Source organism: Pomacea canaliculata, linkage group LG9 (assembly GCF_003073045.1).
Source record: "Pomacea canaliculata isolate SZHN2017 linkage group LG9, ASM307304v1, whole genome shotgun sequence".
Taxonomy (NCBI): domain Eukaryota; kingdom Metazoa; phylum Mollusca; class Gastropoda; order Architaenioglossa; family Ampullariidae; genus Pomacea; species Pomacea canaliculata.
The window spans coordinates 3,367,345-3,389,613 of record NC_037598.1 but is presented as its reverse complement, the minus strand read 5'-3'; the positions used below and the strand labels follow the sequence as shown (position 1 = coordinate 3,389,613).

At 44.7% G+C, this 22,269-nt stretch overlaps 1 protein-coding gene across 1 annotated transcript; it reads right to left on the bottom strand.

Annotated features, from left to right (window-relative positions):
* Positions 1–2,439: 2,439 nt before the first annotated feature.
* Positions 2,440–21,964, bottom strand: LOC112572014 (tubulin alpha-8 chain-like). Its single transcript, XM_025251500.1, has 8 exons — positions 21,732–21,964; positions 13,762–13,987; positions 13,371–13,519; positions 10,378–10,530; positions 9,737–10,040; positions 8,788–9,048; positions 6,469–6,609; positions 2,440–5,234 (listed from the first exon to the last, which is right to left on the bottom strand). The coding sequence occupies exons 1-8, from the start codon at positions 21,732–21,734 to the stop codon at positions 5,110–5,112; spliced, it is 1,362 nt and encodes a 453-aa protein (XP_025107285.1). The 5' UTR covers positions 21,735–21,964; the 3' UTR covers positions 2,440–5,109.
* Positions 21,965–22,269: the final 305 nt, after the last annotated feature.

Genomic DNA, 22,269 nt, shown 5'->3' with positions numbered 1-22,269 from the left:
CGCCAACCATTAAGCCCCTCTGCCCAACTCGATGGACGTAAGGACAAGAGCGATGGAGTCTCTAATAAAAGAACTATGAGATTTTGCAAGAAACACTAGAGGTGGTCTCCGAGGCAGCGACGAGTATGCTAGAAGGGCTGTTTCTGGTCTGCCCTGGCGCTGATGCAGCAGTTCTCGACATTTTGGGCCTATCACTGGCACGGACTGTGTTTGCTGTATCGAAGAATTGTCAACAGCACTACAGAAACAGTCAACATCTTGTGACGACGCTTCTTCTGCAGCTAGTGTGTGCATAAAACACATTGCAGAAATGCGTATTCCGATGAATATTTTCATAGATTTTTTCAATGATGTTAAAGCCAAGGCAAGCAGACTATGCGATGCACCACGCCTTCCAGGCAGAGACAAGTTCCACGACGGATTGACGATGGCTCAGAGGGACATTGGTACACAGATATTGCAGCCTATTATAGACACAGTACTTTGAAACTCTAGATCACATAGTCGAAAATATCCAAAGGAGGTTTCATCAAGACAGTCTTTTTAACGTGGCCGAGACAGATCGAAAAGCTACTTTGTGAGCCGCACTAAGGCAAAAGCACGGAAATTCCTCAGAAATATCGCCAGTACCTATAGCTCTGACATTGACTTTGCCAGACTGAAGACACAGCTCTCATCTTCTGCCAAGTGCATTAGTCTGTGAACCAGACAAACGACAGTTCAGTCAATCGTCACAGGTATTTTCATCCAGAATTAGTAGCGTCAGAGACCGTGAGAAAGATGTTAGCGAGATCGACAAGGCTTTTAAAACTGTATCTTGACTATACCAGTTACCACGGCAACGGCAGAACGCAGTTTTTCTGCCTTAAAACGAGCAAACATACCTGAGAAGTTCATGACACAAACGCGCTTTTGAATACTGTCTCATCATGCATGTTTTTTTTAAAGAGAGGGTTGATCTACTTAATCTGGACGAGATTGCGTTGGAGTTCATTATTAATAGATCACCGAAGACGCAGTTTTTTTGGCACACTGAGTTTGCCACCTTGATCTTAAAATGATTTCTATGATTATAGACGTTTGTCAATTTTCTTGTGAATGCGTTTAGCGGGGGATTCTTTAATTTGTTTTTTCTTAATTTAATAGCTTTGCCTCTTTTAACAAATAAAGCGTGTTGTGATGCTACCACTGTGTACGTGCGTGCTCTACCCCCCCCCCCATCCTTGTTTACGTAATGTGCGAGTGCGAATGCCGTTCACTGTCAGCAGGGAGTTTGCCCCCTCAACACCCGAACATCATTCCCATACGCCACTGTAATGTTATTTATATCATGTATAAATGTTATTTTATCATGTATATGATGTTATTACCATATCATTAATATAATGTTATTTATATCATGTTATGATGTTATTAATCATATATGATGTTATTTATATATATAATGTTATTTATATCATGTATATAATGTTATTATGAATGTATATGATGTTTTATATAATGATAAGTTAAAATGTAAAATGTTAATGCAAGTATTTATTCATTGTATAATGTTATTATATCATGTATAATGTTTATTTATATCATGTATTAAGTATTATAATGTATAATGTCGTATAATGTTATTTATATTGTATATGATGTTATTATATATATTGAATATGATTATATCAATGTATATATCATGTTATTTATATCATGTATATAATGTTATTTATATCATGTATATAATGTTATTTATATCATGTAATATAATGTTATTTATATCATGTATATAATGTTATTTATATCATGTATATAATGTTATTTATATCATGTATATAATGTTATTTATATCATGTATATAATGTTATTTATGTCATGTAGATAATGTTATTTATATCATGTATATGATGTTATTTATATAATGTATATGATGTTATTTATATCATATAATGTAGATAATGTTATTTATATCATGTAGATAATGTTATTTATATAATGTATATAATGTTATTTATGTCATGTAGATAATGTTATTTATATCATGTATATGATGTTATTTATATCATGTATATAATGTTATTTATATAATGTAATGATAATGTTATTTATATCATGTATATGATGTTATTTATATCATGTAGATAATGTTATTTATATCATGTAGATAATGTTATTTATATAATGTAATGTATATAATGTTATTTATATCATGTATATGATGTTATTTATATCATGTATATAATGTTATTTATGTCATGTAGATAATGTTATTTATATCATGTATATAATGTTATTTATATCATGGATATAATGTTATTTATATCATGTACATGATGTTATTTATATCATGTATATAATGTTATTTATGTCATGTATATAATGTTTGTGTGGGTTTGTGGTGTCAATACAGGCACACACACACACATGCAAACAGCAAGGAAGAATATATCCGAATCTGTATCACAAACAGCAAACACGTTTATTTGCCTCAGCAACACCCATAATACACTTTACATCCTCCGAATAAGTGTGACGTCACATCCTTCCTACACGTGTGACGTTCTTATACCGGGTGTCGGTCTTCACGGCACGAGACCAGATGATTCCATGCTCGTCTTAAAGATGACGTCAAGTGACACGGGAAGGAGGGGTGATGAGTGGGACTACGTGACGTAAGGCACTCACAGACAAGGACTGTGACGTACTTCCTGCTACTAAATCGAGGTGTAAAGCACTGGCGGACCAGGACAGTTACCTACTTTTACTAATAACTGGGAGGACAGCCTTGAGGTGGACACTACGTCGCGTTCTCTGTAAATAAAGGAAATGGAGTGGCAGACAAGGGATCGTGGATGGTCGACTATGACGTCATGAAAGAACAACGATGTGGTCCTTCCTTCTCGTTCCTTGAACAATTCAGTCTCATTTGAGGCAGAACTTACTGTCACCATTTGACATTATTTAGTTACTGTTATTACCCAAACCCAGAATGTTAATACTGTGAGTGTAATTTTCACATAGTGTTTACCCAGTTAACAGTGTACGTCTAATCCTTACTTAGTGTGTAGACTATGCATACTATGACAAGTGTCTAGAACACAGTTACCATTGCTGTAAACAGCACACAAGTAATTAATTGTACGATGACGCAAGACACACTGATATTGTACTAAAGTGCACGATGACAGTACACATTGACACGTAATCAAGTGTACGATGACAGTACACAGCAACATTGTAATACAGTGCACGTTGACACATTACGCAGCGCAACTGACGTCATAGTTGTACACAACATATACTGTTCCCGTTATGGTCATACGAAGTGTTCCCATCATGTTCATCAAAAACTGATCCCGTCACCTCCAACCCTCGCAGTTTACGGTTTCTCTTTCACTGTGATCACTAATTGTATGTCAGTGACGTCACCGTACTATAGTGGGTCCTGGGAAAGGGTTAGTGAATTCAAAATGGAAGACGCTCCTCACAGCACATTGACAAGTTAAGGCCAGGCAGCTTCTCACTCACCACAGCCTCGCGTCTTTGGTGCCACTGCGCGCGAGTACATGGGGTAGGACAGACGGAACTGCTACCCATTGGACGGAAGTGAGTAGCATTCAGTCTGCACGGAAGATTGCACAGGGGCAGCGCAAGTATACACCGTTTGGGCAACCACTCAAGTATAATAAGTTGTTCTCAGCCAGCAGCGTGAGAAGTACAATGACTATAGGTGTTCTCCAGCCGCATGCTAAATGTAGACCCCGTCAGTCTGTGACCCCAAGCATATGCTAAATATGGATCCCATCAGTTTGTGACCCCAGTCCTACGTTAAATGTAGACCCCGTCAGTCTGTGATGTCAGTCATGAGCATCAGATACAAAGAGAAACTTCCAGCACTGTGTTATCATTACAGAAAGAACAATTTACGGTGAAGAGAACTGTGCAAGCAGTAAATAAATAATAAACAGGACGCTACTTTGAATGCAACAGGAGAGAGAGAGAGAAGTATTTTCCATACAATAATGCAAAGACAAAAGTCGTGAGTTCTCAGTACAACACCAAGAACAGTGAAGAGTTCAGGGATCTGGGGCGGTAGTCATGAAGTGAGGGTAACGTCCTGCCCTGGGGCAGCGTGGGAAGCGACAGCACAACCGTCTTAGTTTCAAAGTTAGAAAGCGGTGTCCAGCTCGTAGACCTTGTTTTACCCCTGTAGCGACAGTATAAAGCAGTGTCCAGCTCGTAGACCTTGTTTTACCCCTGTAGCTACGGTATAAAGCGGTGTCCAGCTCGTAGACCTTGTTTTACCCCTGTAGCTACGGTATAAAGCGGTGTCCAGCTCGTAGACCTTGTTTTACCCCTGTAGCTACAGTATAAAGCGGTGTCCAGCTCGTAGACCTTGTTTTACCCCTGTAGCTACAGCATGGAGCGGTAACAAAGATGGGTGGGGTAAAGAAACTCGGAGGAACATCCGCGTAATATCTGGGCATAGCAATGTAACTACCAAAACAAGATGCTTTTTCTTTTCTCCGTTTTGCTGTAGAACAACCACTCTCCCTTCATAACGACGGCCGCTGGTGACGAGAGGAAGAGTTCGGTGAGTTAGATAGGGAAGAGTTCTGACAGCTATGACCTGATCCACCAAAACCATGAGCACGTGGCGCGAATGTAATGCGAAGGTTTACACGGGGCGTTAGGAAAGTTTATTGCAATATTTTCAGGGTAAGTGCATTCGTCTAACAAGACAAGCTGAGATCTGAATGCCGTTTACATAGAACGCAGACCCTGCTGCTGACACAGGAATTGTAAAATGTCATCATAAAGACAATTGGCACCCATTTACTTACTTTCTTTTCTCACAGCCTTAGAGCAAACTAGTACACACTGATACTCCACAAATAAATAAGTAAATAATAAATAAATAGTTTTTGAAACCGTTAGCTGGAGGATATCACACGTGACTGTGGGATGGGGAGTGGGGAGACAACTAGCAGGTTGTAGACTTGCTGTGTGGCATGAAGCTGGCTACAGGGACACTCAAGAGCGTTGCTGTGAGAGACTGGAAGCACTAAAGCAGAAACACAGCAAACATGGCGGACCGTTGGCCTGCCGCAAGGTCAACGCCCTCTAGTACTCGTCGCCCTCGTCCTGGTTGTCTCCCATCTCGGCGCTCTCCACTCCCACCTCTTCGTAGTCCTTTTCAAGCGCCGCCAGGTCCTCCCGTGCCTCTGAGAACTCGCCCTCCTCCATGCCTGCTCACACACACACACAGACATGAATGCACACCTGCACATACACAAATAAGCATAAGAAACGCTTACGATGAATGAGTGGGTCTGGGCCTAAGCACTCAGTTACTCGTCTTACTGCACAAGGCATTGGTATCACCGCAGTGTGTGTGTGTGAAGACATCTGCTTCCCCACAATCGGGTTTATCTTCCCAACTTCGTTGAAAACAGCCTAAGTAAAACCGCTGTTAAAAAACCTTCCCCTCAACATCAACGTGCTAAACAATTACCGCCCAGTCTCAAACTTGTCATTTCTGTCCAAATTCCTTGAAAACGTAGTTCTCAAGCAACTTCTCTCCTACTTTAACTCTGAAAATGTGATTTCTCCATCAGTTTGCTTATGGCCTGTTCATAGCACTGAGACCACATTGCTGAAGGTGACAAACGACATTTTGTCTGCTGTAGATAGAGGTGACATGTCATTTCTCTCCATGCTAGACCTGTCTGCTGCCTATGATACTATATACCAGGGATACCCAACCTACGGCCCGCGACGCGGTGCCATCCGGCCCGCGAAACTTCTGCCCACAGTGCAGGAAATCGGCATGTTAGTCATAAAAAAAGACCTATAAAAAAAAAAAAAACGAAAAAAAGGGAAGAAGAAGTATTTATCCCTACTAGGTGCGTCTCTCAATCTTTTTTTCGATGGACGAACATTTCGATTCAGTTCTCTGACTTGGTGTCTCTACGATGCAGCCGGACATTCAAAAGTTGGTTTCGGGTAAACAACTTCAAATATCCCACTAATTAGTACATAATTAATGGTAAGTACAACTTGTTTCTAATAAAAAATGGTATCTGCTCTATTTTTTTTTTCTTTTTTGTATTTTTGCGGTGAAGCGGCCCGTGAAATGCATGTCGGAAATGTGTATGGCCCGCAGGCCGAAAAAGGTTGGGCATCACTGCTATAGACTATACTAGACTATACTACTGCCTGTCCTTCGTGAGTGTGTTGAGGTGAGGGGGAGGTAAGGAAGGCTATTCGTACAGTAGCTAAACAGGAAGCTGACGTCGTACACTAGCTAAACAGGAAGCTGACGTCGTACACTAGCTAAACAGGAAGCTGACGTCGTACACTAGCTAAACAGGAAGCTGACGTCGTACAGTAGCCCTAAATCTCAGACGAATGCATGCATGGCCAGAGGCTAAAGGTGGGCCTGATGTCACGTGTCATTAAGGGCCTGATCCCAGGACTCACCTTCACCGACGTACCAGTGCACGAAGGCGCGCTTGGCGTACATGAGGTCGAACTTGTGGTCCAGGCGGGCCCAGGCCTCGGCGATGGCCGTGGTGTTGCTCAACATGCACACGGCGCGCTGCACCTGCGCCAAGTCACCCCCTGCGACACACCGACCACAAGCGTCAGTCCTGTAACTCTGTCGCAACACTAGCAAGTCGGCCACATTGTTTGACCTGTGCGTTCGGCAACCGCTCAAAGTGACAAAGTGGATGACAATATGTAATATTCTTCACTAAGAACAATGAACAGCTCATTTCTGCTTCATTAAATTTGATTGTACACACCACGGTCACTACATTATTATTATTATTATTATTATTATTATTATTATTATTTACGTAAGGGCACAAACAAGCTTATTGCGAGGGGGGCGGGAGTATGGGTTTTAGGACTGCCTTTCTCTTCGGTTAAAAATTTGTCTTATGTGGGTTTGTGTCTCTGTCGTATGTGGGTTTGACAATGTTTTATTTTCGTTTGACTATGTCTGTGTTATGTAGGTTTGTGTCTCTGTCTTATTTAATAATGCAAAATTTGTAAAGTGCGGACTCACGCTGCTAAGGAGCATGCTCTTAGCACTTAAGAACAAGAACAAGAACGAAACATGGACAGGAAAACAAACAAATAAGATATGAGCTATACAAGAATAAACAACCGTACTAAACGAAGAATAAAATCAAATACAGAAAACACAGAGGAACCAAATAACAAGAACAAGAGCTGAGAGTAACATGATATTACAAAAGGAAGGGTGTGAAAAAGGACTAGCATTATGGGGAAGAATTTAGGTTTGAATGTCTGTTCTAGGAATCGCAATTTACTTTCCCTCTTCCACCCCTCTCCTCTAGACAAAACATCGGTTAAAAAGTGGCACAGCTCAGCACAACACAGCACACCACAGCACAGCACAGCTCAACACAGCACAGCTCAACACAGACAGCACAGCACACACAGCTCAACACAGCACAGCACAGCTCAACACAGCACAGCACAGCTCAACACAGCACACACAGCTCAACACAGCACAGCACAGCTCAACACAACACAACACAGCACAGCTCAGCACAAATGTGTAAGAAATGCGTGTCACCCACCCAACTCTAACCCTTTCCGAAAATTTGCGCAGAGCGCTTTAAATAAATCATACATAGACTAAATCGTCAACAACCGTGCACCCACATTCGAATATAAGACTCACTCACTTCTACACACACACTCACACTCACACACACACTCAACACACACTCACTCACACACAAAGTAATCTACAGACACACGTTATACACGTTTGGACTTCAAGGTTGTCAGAGAATGAGAGTGTCAAAGAGTGTCAAAGAGGGTCAAAGACTGACAGGTAATCTGTTCCAAGCTGTTGGGCTTGGTATGAGACAGACCTCTGTCCACAGTCCTTGTCTGAGTGAGACTTGCAGAAGCCGGGTGTCAGGAGATGAGCGAAGAGGTCATGCGGGTGTGTAGATGGGAGTGAGAGACAGCAGAGTAAGTCAGAGTGGAAAGCTTGTAGACTACAGGTGTAGTTGAGTTGCTAGTGAAGAGAGCATGTGATAGGTGATATCAGTTCACATCTAGATGGTCTGGCGTGGTAAATGGTCACATCTAGATGGTCTGACATGTGGTAAATATTTACATCTAGATGGTCTGACATGTGGGAAATGTTCACATCTAGATGGTCTTGACATGTGGGAAATGTTCACATCTAGATGGTCTACAGATGAGGTGAGCAATGTTATTCTGGATCCTTTCAAGACAGTCAAGGAGATACCTGGTTATCCCAGCTAAAAGACATTTCCAGTGGTCTGTCCTCGGCACAAAGCAAAGATCAGGTGAGATGATGACGACAGGTGCTCATCCTACGAAGTTCGAAGGCCAGCATTTCCTCAGACATGAGAAATACACTGACGAAAGGTCAAACGCTGGTGGAGAATGACAGCCAGGGTCCAGAGAGTTACTTGGTGAGACACATGGAAGTCTGAAGCTGGACTCTCCGCCAGCAAGTGAGGTTGTGTTAAAAATCAGCAAAGAGAAGCCTGGCATGACCTCACTCATGTGACTGCTGTCATGACATGTCAGTGTCAGTCCCCTTACTGTCATAATAATAATATAGATTGATATAACATATTCAGACTCTTACGGAGCATGCTCTTAGTGCTTACAACAGGAGTGAGCCACGGACTGCATACGAGGGATGGAAGAATAAACAACAGTTCGGCAAGGAATAGAAAGACAAGTGTAGAAAACACATGACATGTCAGTGTCACTCACCTGGCACGATGGTAGGCGGCTGATAGTTGATGCCGACCTTGAAGCCGGTGGGGCACCAGTCGACGAACTGGATGGTGCGCTTGGTCTTGATGGTGGCGATGGCGGCGTTGACATCCTTCGGCACGACGTCCCCGCGGTACAGCATGCAGCACGCCATGTACTTGCCGTGGCGAGGGTCGCACTTCACCATCTGGTTGCACGGCTCGAAGCAGGCGTTGGTGATCTCCGCCACAGACATCTGCTCGTGATAAGCCTTTTCGGCTGGAGGAGGGTTGAGAGGTGAGACACGATGCTGGTGATGGGGTAAGTGGTAAGATACATCGGTAAGTTTACAAAACAAAAATAAGAGGAAATGCTGGAGGAGGGTTGAGTGTTAAGACACAATACTACATAAAAGTTGAGTGATAAGTCACAATGCTCGCTTTAAATCAGGTTTCTACAAGCATAGACGAAACCAGTCTTCTCTGTCTCCATATTGTATACCTTGACTAATCTGTATTTATTTCTGTGACGGCTTTCCTCAACTGTCACGTGATTTGTACAAAATCTGAGTCTTTTCTTAATGACATGTCCGAGTACATAAAAAATTATTTTTCTGCAGAAGACACTTCCATCATTTGACGGTGTCTCATTTGTCTGGGCCAGGTAAACAAGAGAACCCAGTTGCAGGAAACCCTCTAACATGTCCAACACACCAATAGGAATGAAGATAATACTCGATCCTTTCTGTGCAATAAAATTATTTTAATTATGTTTACAATACTCCACCTAAGCATGTTAAGAATACGTTTGTGTATCATAAGTATCACGGTCCAATACTCCTCCATGTTTGATCTTCCACTGTATCTGTGTACAATACGTATTGCAGTCCAAGACTTCATTGTGTATGTAAACAAACATCATCACCTGTTGCGAGTCGGGAGTTGGCTGGAGGGAAGACTTATCTCACCTGAAATGATGGGGGCGTAGGTAACAAGCGGGAAGTGAATGCGGGGGTAAGGCACGAGGTTGGTCTGGAACTCCGTCAGGTCCACGTTGAGCGCCCCGTCAAAGCGGAGGGAAGCGGTGATGGAGGAGACGATCTGGCCGATGAGGCGGTTGAGGTTGTGGTATGACGGCCGCTCGATGTCGAGGTTTCGGCGACAGATGTCGTAGATAGCTTCGTTGTCTACCATGAAGGCGCAGTCCGAGTGTTCAAGCGTGGTGTGGGTGGTCAAAATGGAGTTGTACGGTTCCACCACAGCCGTGGATACCTGTCAGGATACAAGGTCACTGAGAAAGCGTGAGTAGTGATCGAGGGCCTTATTATAACCTCATGGGCGTGAGGAAAAGCTCTTTATGTATGCTTGGACCTGACAGGTCTACTCTGGTTATTGTTTTGGTGATACTTCTGCTGATGATGATGATGAGACGATAATAAAAAAATTTAAAACGAAGTAAACAAATCTTCACACACATACACATACACATACACATACACATACACATACACATAAGGTGCCATGTTCATGTCTTGCCACCACACGTCACCAGAGTACTGTGACGCGGACAGCAAGCGGAAGACAAAAGGGAGATAACAGCAGTGCCGACCTGAGGGGCAGGATAGACGGCAAACTCCAGTTTGGACTTCTTGCCATAGTCCACCGACAGTCTCTCCATCAGCAACGAGGAGAAACCAGAGCCCGTCCGGCCGCCGAAACTGTGGAACACGAGGAACCCCTGCAGACCCGTACACTGGTCAGCCTGTCAACACACACACAGACAGACAGAGAGACAGACATTAATTAAATGCCAGAGCCATGCTAGTGTCTCAGACTACCACAGATAAATTAAGATTGAAACGATAATATACAACCCGTCCTAAGTCTGATGGGAATAAAGTGTAATACATTTTTATACTTTGCCATAATTATGGTTTATGTGGTGGAATTCTGGAGATTGTAAAAGATAAAAAATTGCAAAATCGTGTAGAAAGTCGTAAACCAGTTCTCTGACTTTCTTCAATGCATTGATGGAGTCCCACAAGGTTATTCGTTATTACACTTTTTGCAGTGCACGACTTAGAAACACACCTTACACAAAATGAAAAATTTGACAACTGCGAGAAACAGTTGAAAAACTTTGTAATGTCGATGAAGTTAGGATGTGAACTAACTGTTTAGTACTGGATCTGATGGTACACTGATGATACTTTGGATGACTATATGCTGGTAATGTGATGATACTCTAGGTACTGATGATTGTTTTAGTACTGGTACATGCTGATGATATGTACTAGTAATGCTGTTAGTTAACTGTACATGCTAGTTACAATGCTGATGATACTCTAGTGTAACTAGTACATGCTGAGATACTAGTGTACTAGTAATGCTGATATGATACTAGTACATGCTGATGATACTCTAATGTAACTGTATGCGATGATACTAGATGCTGATGATACTGTTTTATGTACTAGTACATGCTGATGTTACTCTAGTGTACTGGTACATGCTGATGATACTCGTACTGGTACATGCTGATGATACTGTTTTATGTACTAGTACATGCTGATACTGTGTAGCTGATGATATGTTTTATGTACTGTATGCTGATGTATAGTTGTGATGATACTAGTACATGCTGATGATACTGTTTTATGTACTAGTACATGCTGATGATACTCTGGTGTACTAGTACATGGTGATGATACTCTGGTGTACTAGTACATGCTGATGATACTGTTTTATGTACTAGTACATGCTGATGATACTGTTTTATGTACGGTACATGCTGATGATACTCTGATACGAACTGAAAGTTCACAAGATTTGCAAAAGGTTCTAGATACAATGGATACTGTTAATCACTGGTGGCTAAAAATTGTTGATAGCAAGATGAAAATTGTTTTTTTCTAGAGGAAAGGGAGGTTGGTCAAAAGGTGGAGGCAATATTTGACTTTGAATACCTAAGTATCTACTTTGATTACAATAATAAATTCAATGCTGCACAAAAGAATCTATATGATAAGCGTTATTTGTTTGTTTTCCTGTCCCTCAATGCTGTCCATTTCTTGCTTTTAAGCGCTAAAAGCATGCTCCTTAAGAGTGTGAGCATACGCTTTACAAATTTTACAGTTAGTATTATTAAAGCTCTTTAAGCTATTTCTACACTTGTGAGAAGCTGTTCCAAATTAATGTTACTGTGTGACCTGCAAATCAAATTATTCAATTAATATTATTCCTATATGATTTCAATATGGTTGCGAAGTGTGGTTTCCTTCTATGCCTCAGCTGGCTAGTAAGTTGCAATTATGATTCCTTAAAATAATTTTCAAATTAAAATTTATTTAACACACCCGTCCCCACAAGAATGATAGATGGGGAACTGGGGCAGTTGCCATTAGAGATCAAAGCAAAAGGTAGAACGGTCAATTATTGGTTTAAATTAATCCATCTAGAAAATATTAATAATTTTTCAAGTGTAATATATTGAGTTCTGCTGGAGCTATACTATAAAGCAAAATACATGATCTAATTACTGTAGAATCCCTCTTAAATGAACTTGGATTAATCAGTTTTACTTGTCTTGTTCAGCACAGCAGTTTAAACTTAAAGTAAGAAGTTGCTTGGCTTAGTGATTTTGAATCATCCGACATTTATTACAATTACCATTTGTAAAAGCAGACATTTTGAATCAGATATCTGTCTTGTTGATCAGAACGGCTGTTATTTGCAATGAAGCCCTTTAGATTCTTGTCCACAAAATGCACGTTCAGAATTGCAGATATTGCATGTGATGAGAGGTTGTGCAGTCTGTGTGAGTCTCAAGAAATAGGAGATGAATTTCATGAGATGTTACAATGTAAACATTTTGCTCCTATTAGAGATGATTTTATTCCTGGCTAGTTTTGTAGAAGCACAAACATTTTGAATTATGGTGATCTGCTCAACACAAGCTATAAGAAGTTATTGTCTAGCACCCTTCAAGCTTGTGATATCAAAACATTCTGATGAAATATTTCAAGCGCTAAATCAGGGGTTCTGGAATAAAAATGTTTGGTCTTTGTTGTTGTCAATCATCAATGTAGGTAAATGAGCATCAAAGTTGATAGGTGATATACACTAATCATGCAAGTGTATACTAATTGTGCCACTATACACTAATCATGCCAGTGTACACTAATTGTGTCACTATACACTAATCGTGTCAGTGTACACTAATTGTGCCACTATACACTAACTGTGCCAGTGTACACTAATTGTGTCACTATACACTAATCATGTCAGTGTACACTAATTGTGTCACTATACACTAATCGTGTCAGTGTACACTAATTGTGCCACTATACACTAACTGTGCCAGTGTACACTAATTGTGCCACTATACACTAATCGTGTCAGTGTACACTAATTGTGCCACTATACACTAACTGTGCCAGTGTACACTAATTGTGCCACTATACACTAATCGTGTCAGTGTACACTAATTGTGCCACTATACACTAACTGTGCCAGTGTACACTAATTGTGCCACTATACACTAATCGTGTCAGTGTACACTAATTGTGCCACTATACACTAACTGTGCCAGTGTACACTAACCATCTTGCGAATTCTGTCCAAGACGAGGTCGACGATTTCCTTGCCGACGGTGTAGTGGCCGCGAGCGTAGTTGTTGGCGGCGTCCTCCTTGCCGCTGATAAGCTGCTCTGGGTGGAAGAGCTGGCGGTACGGACCCGTCCTCACCTCATCTGCACACACACACATATGTACACACGCACGTACACACATATGTACACACACATATATGTACACACACACACATATGTACACACGCACGTACACACCCTGCTGTGAGCGTATGATAACCACATACTCAAGACACATTCGCTGCAATGATGTCACCTGCATTGATGGAAAGACACAATAAAGTCACAATGTACCATCAAGAGCAGATCACTCAAAAGAAAGGACTGGGCGCAGGGGGACTAACCCACGACGCTGGGCTCCAGGTCGACGTAGACGGCGCGCGGCACGTGCTTGCCCATGGAAGTCTCGGAGAAGAAGGTGTTGAACGACTCGTCGTTGTTAGCCATGGCCGCCTTCAGGTCCTCCATGTGGCCGTTGGGGTGGATGCCATGCTCCAGGCAGTACAGCTCCCAGCATGCATTGCCGATCTGCACGCCGGCCTGTCCCACGTGGATAGAGATGCACTCCCTCTGTAACACACATAGCGAGAGATGCACTCCCTCTGTCATACTCGTAGCGAGAGATGCACTCCATCTGTAACATGCATAGAGATGCACTCCCTGTGTAACACACATAGCGAGAGATGCACTCCCTCTGTCATACTCATAGCGAGAGATGCACTCCCTCTGTAACACACATAGGGAGAGATGCACTCCCTCTGGTGAGCTGGTGAGTTTGTGAGAAAAAACTGATCGTGTGAGAGAGTGAGAGGACTGAGAAACTTCTTGGGAAAGTGAGGTGAGTGCGTGAGTTCGTGACAGTGAGCAAATTAAGTTCGTGGGAACGAGAGCCAGCGTAGAAATGAGCGGTTTGAAAGAATGAGCAGATTGAGAGAATGTGTGAGAGTGAGCAGAAGGAATGTTCGAGAATGGAGAGACTGGCTCAACTCTGCCGAATGGAGCCCTGCGCCCTCACCAGCATGGCGACGTGCAGACCACAGCGCCACAGCAAGCGGCGAGCGAAGGGGCCAGCATCAGCGCCGACCTGCCAGGGTGAGGGTGGGGACGCCCTACTCCAGCCTGGAATCAGGGAGCCAGGGAAAGCGATACTAAAGGGCGGAGGTGTAGGTCAACCGTGTCCAGCATCAGCGGAATGGTCGCCATCTTGCCCAACTCCGGACAAGGTTGTTTGTTTGTTGGTGTTTCATGCCGTGCCAGCAACTAGGGCTATAGCACGGCAACAAAAGTAATTTTACATTTAAAGGTCTCGGGGAAAATCTTCTCAAGTCATGTATCTTTAAAAACAAACCAACAAAGTGAGTGAACAAGGTGTAAAAGAAAAAATGAAGTGTAAAAAGGGTGGTGAAGCCCAAAAAGGCCACCAACACCCAGAAACCAAGAGAGAACTATCAGAATGTAAAAATTTTAATTTGTTGATAGAGTCCTATCCTTTTTAAAAAGGTAAAGACTGCTGCCGATGGGACGGACCTAAATAAGACAAATAAAGAATTTACTGCAAAAAACTGCCCTTGTTGATAGACATTTCTTTTGACGGAATACTACAGCTTTCTCGCGAGAAACGGCGTTTAATAACGATAAGAACATCAAAATGGCTTTCAACGACGTAACAGTCAACAGCATCCAACACTTTATCGGCTGCTAGCATCTAGCGCCTTCCTGACTGACCCCTACACTCTAGTGAGGTAATATACAGTCACTAGCATCTAACACAGGGGTGGGCAATTAATTTTCCCAAGGGGCCGGATGAGAAACTGGGATGGTTCTAGAGGGCCGGACTAATATAGTGAACTCAGTTTTACCCAATACTGTATATATAGTATATTTACTGGTGGGCGGCCAGCGGGCGGGCCGGTCAGAGACAGGAGGCGGGCCGGATCCGGCCCGCGGGCCGGCGTTTGCCCAGGTCTGATCTAACGCCTTCCTGACTGACCCCTACACTCTAGTGAGGTAATACACAGTCACTAGCATCTAACGCCTTCCTGACTGACCCCTACACTCTAGTGAGGTAATATACAGTCGCTAGCATCTAACGCAGACCTGGGCAAAGGCCGGCCCGCGGGCCGGATCCGGCCCGCCTCCTGTCTCTGACCGGCCCGTCCGCTGACCTGCCCGCCAGTATATATACTATATATACAGTATTGGGTAAAACTGAGTTAACTATATTAGTCCGGCCCTCTAACACCATCCCAATTTCTCATGCGGCCTCTTGGGAAAATTAATTGCCCACCCCTGATCTAACGCCTTCCTGACTGACCCCTACACTCAAGTGAGGTAATAGTCGCTAGCATCTAACGCCTTCCTGACTGACCCCTATACTCTAGTGAGGTAATAGTCACTAACATATATAACACCCTATATACAGGCTACTAACATCTCACAATGTGACGACTATAATGACTAACAGCATCCAACGACCTCATGACCCCCAAGCTTGCAGCAACCTAGAAGTTACTGGCCTCCACTTCAACGGCAACAAACGTGTGAGGGCCAGAAGACCACTCGCCAAGACACTGAGTGACATGCCAAACTGTAGCTGCATTTCAGTTTTGTACAAGTCACTGACAGACGGTGCAGCTCCGTGACACAGTGACACAGAGTGTCACTGACAAACTGTAGTGGCAGTCACGCTCGCCTGTAGAAGTGTCATTGACAGACTGTAGTGGCAGTCACGCTGGCCTGTAGAAGTGTCATTGACAAACAGACTGCTTTCATGTACTACTGTCACCGACAGACTGCTGTGTCCCTGACAAACGCTGCAGTTTCTGTGCACGTGTTACTCATACACACCTGCAGCTGCAGTCCTGCTCGGCCCTACACAATGTCAGTGAGGCATGACGTCACCTCCGTTTATCTGTGGTTCCAGAATTTCGAGGGAGCTGTAACCATGGCTGGGCTTTGGCGATAAGTCAGTTCACTTAACAAGTCAAGTCGCTGGCCATCTCCATGGCTACAGCCCCCGCCTTTCTTCACACCGAGGCTCAGAATAGATATGGACCACAGACAAGGGGATGCTTTGTGGTCCTGGGATTGCAAGCTCGGGGTAGACAGCCCTGACCCGTGGATTGCACCCTCCATGCCCTTCACACACCCCTCCTCCGCCCTCGTCATATCTCAGTTCTCTCTCTTCAGAACCCATCTTCCGCGCCATCGACAGGAGGCACCACCGACTTGTATGATCTCGTTACAGACTTCTATATCTCACCACCGACTTGTATGATCTCGTTACAGACTTCTATATCTCACCACAGACTTGTATGATATCGTTACAGACTTCTATATCTCACCACCGACTTGTATGATCTCGTTACAGACTTCTATATCTCACCACCGACTTGTATGATATCGTTACAGACTTCTATATCTCACCACAGACTTGTATGATATCGTTACAGACTTCTATATCTCACCACAGACTTCTATATCTCACCACAGACTTCTATGATGTATGTGATCTCACTGCAGATATATGATCTCTGTGATCTCTATGTGGGCAGGCAGACAAGGGAGAGTCGTTATGAGACGTTTAATTAACTGAATGCGGAGGGCGTAGCGGTACAACACGTGTAGACGAGTGCGCCGAGGTCGTCTATCAGCTGCCACATACCCTGCCTGTCTTCAGGCTCTGCTAAGGGGTTAAAGGGTGACTATGAGGGAGTCAGGGAGTACTGTCGATATACCGAGATCTTCCGTGATGTGTATAATACATCGTACAATATATACTTTGATCTCTGCATCATACATCCAGAATGCACTGGGAGGCAGGGAGCAGTATTACGACAGGATTATGAAGATGAACAATTGGAAACGATGGAAACTGCGCTAAAGATAAGCTGCTAGGAGAAACAAACTGTGCTGGTATGATAGACAAACTGTACTGGTAGGTAGAGACAGACGGTGCTGGTATGATAGACAAACTGTACTGGTAGGTAGAGACAGACGGTGCTGGTATGATAGACAAACTGTACTGGTAGGTAGAGACTGACGGTGCTGGTATGATAGACAAACTGTACTGGTAGGTAGAGACAGACGGTGCTGGTATGATAGACAAACTGTACTGGTAGGTAGAGACAGACTGTGCTGGTATGATAGACAGACTGTGCTGGTAGGTAGAGACAGATTGTGCTGGTATGATAGACAGACTGTGCTGGTAGGTAGAGACAGACGGTGCTGGTATGATAGACAGACTGTGCTGGTAGGTAGAGACTGTGCCGGGAGACCATGAACTTGTATTAATCGACTGCTGGCAGACGATTTTTCCCAGTTAATTACTAAAACGAGGTTAGTGTGTACAAAACTTCCGGTTTAGTCACATTTCAGACTATCTACTAAAACGAGGCAGGTTTGTTAAAATGTACAAAGCTTCCGGTTACGTCACATTCATTAATAAGGTTCGCCGAGACTAATTGCGAACTTCGCAAGAGGCTAAGCGTTGGTCTGTGCAGACAGACAGCAGTCCACCTCTACACGTTCGTGGGTACGATAGAGACAGACTGCTCCGTGAAACCGAAGCAGTCAGCATCGAGCCGGTGAGATAAAGTAGATGGTCCTGTAGCTACCCGACACGTGAACACAAGCTGTGGCCACATTTGGCCCTGACCTGAGGGGGAGGCTTTAGGTGGCGCCGTTACTTGCACGATGGCCAAAGGCGAGCAGGTGTACTTGTGCTCCTGTCTCACCCTCACCTTTTCTTGCTGCCGGCCGTCTGCTGGTTTGTGCTGTGAAACTGCGGACTACACCGCCTTCAGCCTGCGGCACAAGACACCCTTCCCTCACACTCACATCCCCCCCGTCCCTTCCTCCCACACCGTCCTGAAAGCTGCTTTTCCTTCTCAGGTATTTCTCTCACCGTATCACCCCCATCAGTTTCCCTCTCACCCCACCCCCTTCCTCGCTGTAGCAGCAGTCGTGCATCGTGCCAGCCGCACACGGGGCCGACAAAACGGAGCTGTCGTCCTTAGGGCGCAGGCATCACGGCAGCGAGCCCTTGTCTGGCACTCGCACCCCCTTCATACTCACCTCCTCCACACCACACTAGCCCTCCACAGACTCCTCTCACACTCCTCTCCTACATAACTGGCTCCTCTTCACACCTTTGCGGATAAGACTGCCAACTTGTGAAAATGTGACTTAGCCTTATATGTGTATGTTTGCACATGTCAGACTGACACAAAGTCCCACATGCATGTCAGTTCCAAGACTTATGTACATGTACATCCAGCGTTTTGCAGGAAATGTGTTCCACCTATGGACGAAGAAAGGTTACAGTGAAAGTTTCCCACGTGTGGCTGAGAAAAGGTTAATGAAGCCTTTTAGGTGAGGAGGTGAAGGCAGACAGCATGCAAACAGACATGGCGCCCTGAAAAAACGTTGGTCTGACATGATCTTAACACTGACGAGCACAATTACAGAACAAGGTTAGTCTGACATGATCTTAACACTGACTCGATGCTAGTTCACATAATTTGAGGTCTGACACAATGACACGCTTTGCATAATCCTAACATTGACAAGATCGTAACCCTGACACAATATCTGTCTCACGCGATCTTTAATGCTAATTATAACCCTGATACTATCCTAGTGTGACAATGCTAATCATAACCCTGACACTAGGCTAGGCTGACAATGCTAATCATAACCCTGACACTAGGCTAGGCTGATAATGCTAATCATAACCCTGACACGATGCTAGCCTGACAATGCTAATCATAACCCTGACACGATGCTAGCCTGACAATGCTAATCATACCCTGACACGATGCTACCCTGACAATGCCAATCATACCCTGACACAATGCTAGCCTGACTATGCTAATCATAACACTGACACGATGCTAGCCTGACAATGCTAATCATAACACTGACACGATGCTAGCCTGACAATGCTAATCTTAACCCTGACACGATGCTAGCCTGACAATGCTAATCATAACCCGTACGAGAATGCTAGCAACTCAAGGTTAGTCTGCCATGAACCTAAGCCTCACAGAGGAGGTGGCAGGTGCGTACAGAGACTGGTGGGACCCTGACAAAAGCAGTTGCAGAAGGTTAGTCTGACATACTCTTGATGCTGTCGAGCAAAGTGCAGAAGGTTAGTGTGACACGATCCTCACCTTAGCAAGTGATATCAACCTGTTTCTCACCATCTGTTTGAGATGAGGATATAGGGATTGGCAGCTCCGAGATGAGCTTTCTGCCATTTTAATTATTACAGGTAAAAACGTGGTTGTTTCCGAACAGGTGAAATAACCCGAGAATAACATCTAGGCTCAACATAATGCGACAGTAAGATATGACAATATCAGGTGTGTCAGTAAGATATGAGAATACTGTGCGACAATAACATCTAGACAATATCAGGTGCGACAATCAGATATGACAGTATCAGGTGCGACAATCAGCCATGACAATATCAAGTGAGACAATCAGCCATGACGATACCAAGTGAGACAATCAGCCATGACAGTATCAGGTGCGACAATCAGATATGACAGTATCAGGTGCGACAATCAGCCATGACAATATCAAGTGAGACAATCAGCCATGACGATACCAAGTGAGACAATCAGCCATGACGATACCAAGTGAGACAATCAGCCATGACAGTATCAGGTGCGACAATCAGATATGACAGTATCAGGTGCGACAATCAGCCATGACAATATCAAGTGAGACAATCAGCCATGACGATACCAAGTGAGACAATCAGCCTTGACAATATCAAGTGAGACAATCAGATATACGCAGTGAGTTTCGGGACATGGATCGCTTTGTACACTAGCACCACCCGAGTGTCCAACCTCTTTGACTCATTAGTGGGGTGTAAACGTGTAGCTCGTATTGGACACCCCAGGTAGACATTTCTTTAGCAGCTTCACCCAAAATGCTGTCATCACGTGTTCCAGTAACCGTCCAATGAAGGCCCAGCAGACACTGTTTGTGAGATGACATGAATAACGGAAACAGCAGGACTGTCATGACAGGAGCAGATGCTATGCTAGCAGGACTGTCATGACAGGTGTCATCTCATAGCTACAGACAAGTGAGTCTGACATTCACAGACAAGTGAAAGTCGGCCATGTTTACACACAGGGTCAATGGTCGCAGACTGAAATGTTATTCCGACATTTCACGTGGTGTCAGTCTGACATCTCGTCAGTGTGGCTATTGCTCGCGTGCAGACACCAGCGTCAGTCTGATGTCTGAGACAGCAACAGTCGTGTCCGTCTGACATCTGGTTGCCACTTATGTGTCAGTGTGACACTGGCCGGCTGACGGCCCCGGTGCACTGCCAGAAATGTTTGTGAACGTGACGTCACTATGACTGACAGCGCGCCAGCCACGAGTCTTCCCGATAAGGACTCCCCCCGACTGGCAGTAGGGAAGGGTTGCTGCTCCCCTGGACAGAGGGGGAAAGAAAAGATCCAGTTTACGCAGCTTTAAAAAAAAAAAAACGAAAAACAAGGGGTTAAAAAAACGCGCAGAGATTCTGAAGCCGAGATGCTGCAGACAGACTCCCAGCATCCCCCGGCTGCTGCGTGCAAACAAAAGCCGCTGCCGGCCGCTAAACGGGCAACGAGAGAAACGGGTGGGGGGGGAGGTAAACCGGGAGATGGGAGGGGGGCCTAGATACCCTGCGCCCAGGGAAGGCGAATTACACTCTGCCCAGGGTTTAGAGGTCACAATACCCCAAGGGTGGGGAAAACCTATTCCACGGTAACGCCGAGAAGGGGTAGAGTGGTAATGGGGCAACACGTTGTAGGGGAGGTAGAGGGCAGCGGGGACGGGGTAGGGGAATCAAGGGGGTTCGCCACATGCAGCCAATTGGGTGAAGGGGAGGGTGGGAGAAAAGTGCAGCAAAAAGAAACTCAATCTCAACCGCTTAATAGTAAGACCCTCCCGGGTATGTCTACCTTCAACGTTCATTCTGCCTCCACGTATCCACGCTACACAAAACACACTCACACATCACAAGGAACTCGGGAGTCGAGAAAATGCGAGACAGGACCACAGAGAGAGAAAAAAAAGAGAAAAGAAAAAACAACTGGAGCAAGTCTGGCAATCACCGGCATGCACACATGTGAGTGACTGGCATCTTACTCTCCTACCTGGCGGCACGCAAGGCAGTGAGTTGTGGGTTGTGGGTTGCTATGTCTCAAGGTCTGCCGTGCGGCAGCACTTCTCAGCCCCGTATTCGCTTGGTTTCACTTAAAGTAAGCACGCACGCGCGCACACACACACACTAATGACTCACCATGATGTCAGCGAGCGGACAGCCCCACGGGTGAAGATTTCAGGTGGAGGTAGCAACACACGGGTAGCGGTGGTCAGTGGTGAGGGCGGACAGTTGGGTCGAGGTCTTTAAAGATGCTTGTCCTGGAGTTGCTCTCGAACGGCACGTGCTGTGACGTCACTGTGGTACTGTGCCGCGCGAGGACAGCGTCGTACCTGTGTGTGTGCAGCCGAGCAGCCCCACGAGCCCCTTTTCTAACCTGCCGGGATGACGTCACACAGTCTGGCTCCTCCTCCCGCACGTGCACGCATTGTCCGCTGAGTGAGCGCCTTACTCATCAACATGGCGCCTGCTAGTGCTTGCTGCGGATTACGTTGACCTTTGACCTGCGGGAGCGGTCTTGCAGGAGAGAGCGAAAAGGCGCAGACAGCTGGCGCTCGACTGAAACACCTTTTGTAATGGAGAAACGGTGCTGGAGTCCTTCGATGAACGTCCTTCCTCTATTGCTGCACACAATGTCCCCGTGGGGGACTTGTCAGGCGCCACGTGGAACAAGCTG